Raw genomic sequence first — 5,741 nt, forward strand, 5'->3', positions numbered from 1 at the left:
TCCTTCACATCAATGTTCCCTTTATTTTTTTCTATCCATGTGCAGAGTGAATTTTGTTATGCGCACCAATATAGAGGTGATGTGTGACACCAGTAAAAACAAAAAAAACGTAGCTATAATATATATTTTTGAAAAGTTACCATAGGGATAATTACTCCATCCAGGACAGGTTAGGCATTTTAATACTAACTAGTCAAAGAATTAAATTTAAGCATAAGAGAGAAATAAAATTATGTAATGCACAGACCAGTCAAAAACTGCAATAACAGCACTTGGAAAGAATGAAATTTCAGAGAATACATGTGCATTGCAGGAAGTAACAACAACAACACAAGTATGTGTTGGGAGGTGAGTGTGAAAGAGACAGTGTGTGTATGTGTGAGAGACACAAAGACTGTGTGTGTGTGTGTGTGTGTGTGAGAGAGAGAGAGAGAGACAGTGCGTGTGTCAGAGACAGAATGTATGTGTGTGTGTGAGAGACACAGAGACAGTGTTCAGAGTAGCAGACGTGTTAGTCTGTATCTGCAAAAAGAAAAGGAGGACTTGTGGCACCTTATAGACTAACCAATTTATTTGAGCATAAGCTTGAAGTGAGCTGTAGCTCACAAAAGCTTAGAGACAGTGTGTGTGTCTGAGTGAGAGAGAGACACAGAGACAGAGTGTGAGTGTGCCAGCTGCTGGGGACACGTAGGAGAGACCGTGCTTTGTCTTTTTAAGGCACTCCCACCAGAAAGCTGAGACTGAAGCAGCTTTCAGAAGCTCTCTGCTCCTGAGCCCTGTCCCCCGCTCCTGCTCTGCGGAGATGGGGTACGTCGGCAGGGGGGAGTGGGGGAGGGGACACCCTGACATCAGCGCCCCTCCTGCCCCCTGTGCTCTGCACAGCAAGCAGCAGGGTCCCGGGAGCCGCTTGCAAGGGGCCCCAAGGCAGAGAGCAGGAGCAATGTGGCTGCAGAGCAGTGGGGGGAAGGGTACCTGAACACACGCCACCCTGGGCGGCTCTGCTAATCAGTGCACGTCACTTGATTCACTCCTGCTCAGTTGCACAGCCACGCAGCTTAGAGGGAACACTTTATCTTTTCTCTATGCAATAATTTCAAATTCCCACTAGCAGAACTATCAAGGAAGATTACATCATCTCACATGAAGGCGAAATTACCAACCGGGGGAGACCACAATTTCTGTGACAGGGAATAACAACAAAATACACCAAGGAGCACTGTAGGATCCAGACATCCAAGTAGTAACCCAAAGCTCAGTTTGCTGAGATAATTGAAGACTATCAAGAGTAGAAGATATTGGAAAATGTAGTGCAAAGACTATAAACTTATCTCAGAAAATCTGAAGGAAGGGTTATGGTTAGGGGGCAGCTGGCAATAGACTATCCATGTGACAGATAAAGCAGCACAGTTAAAATGAAATAATTTAGAAAAGAAAAATACCTGCTCAGGTACCTGATTTAGAAAAGAAAAATACCTGCTCAGGCATCTAGTGTGTCAGAAAGAATAGGATTGCTTGTTCAATCCAGGGGGAATGTAAATAAAAGTAGAAGGGTTAAAGCAAAACATGTCCAGGAAAGAAAAATGAATGGCTCTCAGATTTAGAAAGTAAAAACATAAGAACGGCCATACTGGGTCAGAGCAAAGGTCCATCTAGCCCAGTATCCTGTCTTCCGACAGTGGCCAGTCCCAGGTGTCCCAGAGGGAATGAACAGAACAGGTAATCATCAAGTGACCCATTCCCTGTCACCCATTCCCAGCTTCTGGCAAACAAAGGCTAGGGACACCATCCCTGCCCATCCTGACGAACAGTCCTTGATGGACCTATCCTCCATGACTTTATCTAATTTATTGACTCCTTGTGTGTACATTTTATTGCTCGTAAAATTATGAAACAAAAAAAATTGTCTGTCTTCTCTGTGTGTGTGTGTTTTTCTGGATTTCCATTTTTCTGTCAGACATTTATGTTGCACTAGTGTCAATGTACCATCGCCACTCCTGGTGTAGGCATAGTTCATATGGGTGCATCAGAACTCAGTGGATGAAGAGATCAGATGGCAGGGTATATCAAGAAGCGTGTAGAGGAAAAGCAAAGAAGAGATTTCAGACTTATTGGCTCTGATACCTTTTCTTTAACAGCAAGGATCTGCTACTTCTCTTTAAACAGATCTGTATTTTATTGTTCATAAAATTTGGAGAAAGAAACAATCTCTCTCTTTCTCTCTCTGTATTTTTGTCTCATTCTGTCTATGTATCTCTTCCTTTTTTCTCCCATTTTTCATTTTTCTCCAGGCACATTCTCCCTTCTGGATAAAAATGACTCTCTTATTTCTCTCTTAATGAGTTTTCATTTTTACCTCACTTATGTTTCTTTATACGAGGTTGGATTCCGATCTCAGTTGCACTTGTGTAAATCCACATGAAGCTGATGCAATTTACCCTGGTGTAACTGAGACCAGGAAACGGCCCGCAGTCTGTGTTTAGGGTTTGTTTGTGTCGTTGTCCGTTTCTCAGCTGCATCTATCAACTGGTGCAAATTAAAATTTGAATCTGCTGGGATAGAGGACAGCTGGATAGACCTTCATACAAACCACAGCCTCCTTAGTGTTTCAGTATCTGTCTTATGGGGACTGTCTATACTGCATCTAGGCAGTGTAATTCCCTGCTCTGGTAGAACCTACACACACAATCTTTGATTGAGCTATTGAGCTGAAAATAGCAGCGTAGCCTTGGCAGCACAGACTAGCTGCCCGAGCCTAATCCCATCTGAGATCCCAGCTACGTACACAGGTAGCCATCCCAAAGGGCTGCATGTGCTGCCATGTTCTCACTGCTTGTTTTATCCTGCTAGCTTGATCAAAGCTTGTGCATGTACATCTACCCAAGGTGGAAATTACACCTCCCAGCTGCTGGGGAGATGTACCCATGGTTGAACTCTAAATATCTTTCATTTCCAATCTATTGATCTTTTGTTATGTCTTCTAGATTTCTTGATGTGACACTGATATGATAAAGATATTTCAAAATCCCAGCCTAAAAGTATTTAAAGTTGAAGAGAGCCAAGGGAGTTAGATGGGACATTTCCATAATTCAGTAGGGTTCCATGCTCTTATTTCAGCTATATTGGAAGCTGAACCTCTTAAGGATAGGAGTCTTCCCTCTGTTTTTTGACAACTTCACTTTCCAGTGGAGAGATGCAGTGGCACGAGGTTACCTGCTCCAGGTTTCTGCCAGTGTAACCGACAGCACAACCTGACTGCGTGCACTCAATCAATATTTAATGGTTTTCTGTTTCTAGATACATATTATGGAGAAAGCAGAAGTAAGAAATCAAACGCCCATTGTGGAATTCATCCTCTTAGGATTTGGGAATGTCCCTGAACTGCAGACCCTTCTCTTCCTCGTGTTTCTAGTGATCTACATTGTGACTGTCTCCGGAAACATCCTCTTCGTTGCACTAGTTGTGGCTGATCAGCAACTTCACATCCCCATGTACTTTTTACTGGGGAACTTGTCCTGCCTGGAGATCTGCTACACCTCCACCATCCTGCCCAGGCTGCTGGCCAGTTTCCTGACTGGGGACAGAACCATTTCTGTTAAGGGCTGCATTGTGCAATTATATTTCTTTGGTATCCTGTCAAATACAGAAAATCTGCTGCTCACGGCAATGTCTTATGATCGGTATTTAGCGATATGCAATCCACTCCGTTATGCTGCTCTGATGAATGGCAGGGTTTGTTGGCAGCTTGTGGCAGGGGCCTGGATAAGTAGCTTACTGCTTTGCACCATAGTAAATATTTTCTTCTTCCAATTAACGTTCTGTGATTCCAAAGAAATTGACCATTTCTTTTGCGATTTTTCACCCATGATAAAGCTGTCCTGTGTTGACACCCAGACTCTGGAACTGTTGACATTTATTATCGCTGTCATAGGGACATTTGTGCCCTTTCTTCTGACTCTGACATCCTACATTTGTATCATCACCACCATCCTGAGAATCCCTTCCAGCATCGGGAGGCAAAAGGCATTTTCCACCTGTTCCTCTCACCTCATTGTGCTTGCAGTTTTGTATGTGACCGTATTAACTGTCTATGTAATTCCAACAGCCAACACTCCCAAGGTCCTACAAAAAATATTCTCTGTCTTCTACACAGTCCTGACTCCTATGATCAACCCTGTCATCTATAGCCTGAGAAACAAGGAGGTCAAAGAGTCCCTAAGAAAAGCTATTCTTAAACTAGTATCTTAGTGAAACAGGCATAGAATGTAAAAGTATCAATTTTAGCATATAGTAAATAGAAATGAGGTGATATAGTTTTTTACTTAAGTCCTTGATAGCAGGGTTACCCCTTTCTTTCTTTCTTTCTTTCTTTCTTTCTTTCTTTCTTTCTTTCTTTCTTTCTTTCTTTCTTTCTTTCTTTCTTTCTCTTCCTGTTACTCTGCTACTTTTTGAGCATTCATCTTTCATACATTTAGTAGACATTTCTTTATATAAACTTCATACTGTAAGAAATATTCTTTATAAAAATTGGGCTTTTTTTCCAAACTCACTTTTCAGTAAAGCACTCTGGCTCATTCATCCATACATGAACACTATGTCCAAATTCTGCAAGGAGCTTACCATCTTTTGGGTGGTTCTGGGTCTCTTCCACTCCCACTGAAGCCAATGAAAGTCATTCTCCACTTTTTAGGACTCTCCATTTTCATTTATGCCTCTGAACAGTAGGTGAAAAATATTGCCTCCACAGTGAGTGGAGAACTTTGATTGGGCAGTATTCTATGCAGATCTGTAGCTGGGTAAACAAAAAATGAAAGTCTGGGGAGGGTTGGGAGTCTCCATGTCCTGCCATGTGAAATTTCCCGCCTGTTCATACATCTTTGCAGGGTCAAGGCAACATTAAAATATCTATATCAATAGTGATATAAATATGGATATCAATACAGATATATGAAATGCAAACATAAGATGTATGGCCAAAATTTTCATAGCTCATGAGACCCGATTTCCCTCCCCAACGCAAATAAAAAGAAAGGGATGAATTACTATGAATAGGAAATGAGCACTGAAAATCACTAGGCAACTTTGCTAATTTCAGCCTAGATATTGTCACACAATCTTCCCTCATCCCAGACAGAAATATGCTATACACATAAAAATATTTACCACCAAAATTTGACCAAAAAAAATGAATTAAAGAATAAAATCGCACTGAGTCTCCCTGGTATTTTCGTTCTTCCTCCAAATTTTTGGGCCCTGTTTTTTTATCAAAAAATATGGTCATTCTCCAGCTCTCCTTGTAACTGGTTAGATGCCCATTGTTCTCCTGACCACCCAACCCACCCTCCTGCTGTCCCCTGATGCAGGGCCATATGGGGTGTGTGACACTACACCCCATATTCTTCATGGAGATATTGTTATAATATGAATTTGGCATAACTAAGACATGTTTTAGGCAATATGGGTCTTGTGAGATATCATTGGAAAGGTTATTACTTACTGATTCTGATTATCTAATTATTACGTATGTGTCATTGTTATATCTGAAGTTAGGAATATTAGTTATCCAGCATAGAACAGCTTCAACCAGAGTGATAGAGGGCACCCCACACACTGCAATATCCCATTGACTAGTGGTGAGGGACTCACCTGAGAAGTAGCAGAGCCTTGTTCAAATCCCCCTTCTTCTCCCTCCAACAGAGGAGGAACTTGAACAGGGATTGCTGACATCCCAGCTGAGTACCCTA

General features: G+C 41.9%; 1 protein-coding gene across 1 annotated transcript; it reads left to right on the top strand.

Moving 5' to 3' along the window:
• The first annotated feature begins 3,300 nt into the window (after nt 1–3,300).
• On the top strand, nt 3,301–5,131 carry LOC119567951 (olfactory receptor 5V1-like). The gene has a single exon (XM_037915906.2). It carries the CDS (start codon nt 3,304–3,306, stop codon nt 4,243–4,245), a length of 942 nt encoding a protein of 313 aa, XP_037771834.1. The 5' UTR covers nt 3,301–3,303; the 3' UTR covers nt 4,246–5,131.
• The last annotated feature ends 610 nt before the right edge of the window (nt 5,132–5,741 follow it).

This window comes from Chelonia mydas, chromosome 13 (genome assembly GCF_015237465.2).
Source record: "Chelonia mydas isolate rCheMyd1 chromosome 13, rCheMyd1.pri.v2, whole genome shotgun sequence".
Classification (NCBI taxonomy): Eukaryota; Metazoa; Chordata; order Testudines; family Cheloniidae; genus Chelonia; species Chelonia mydas.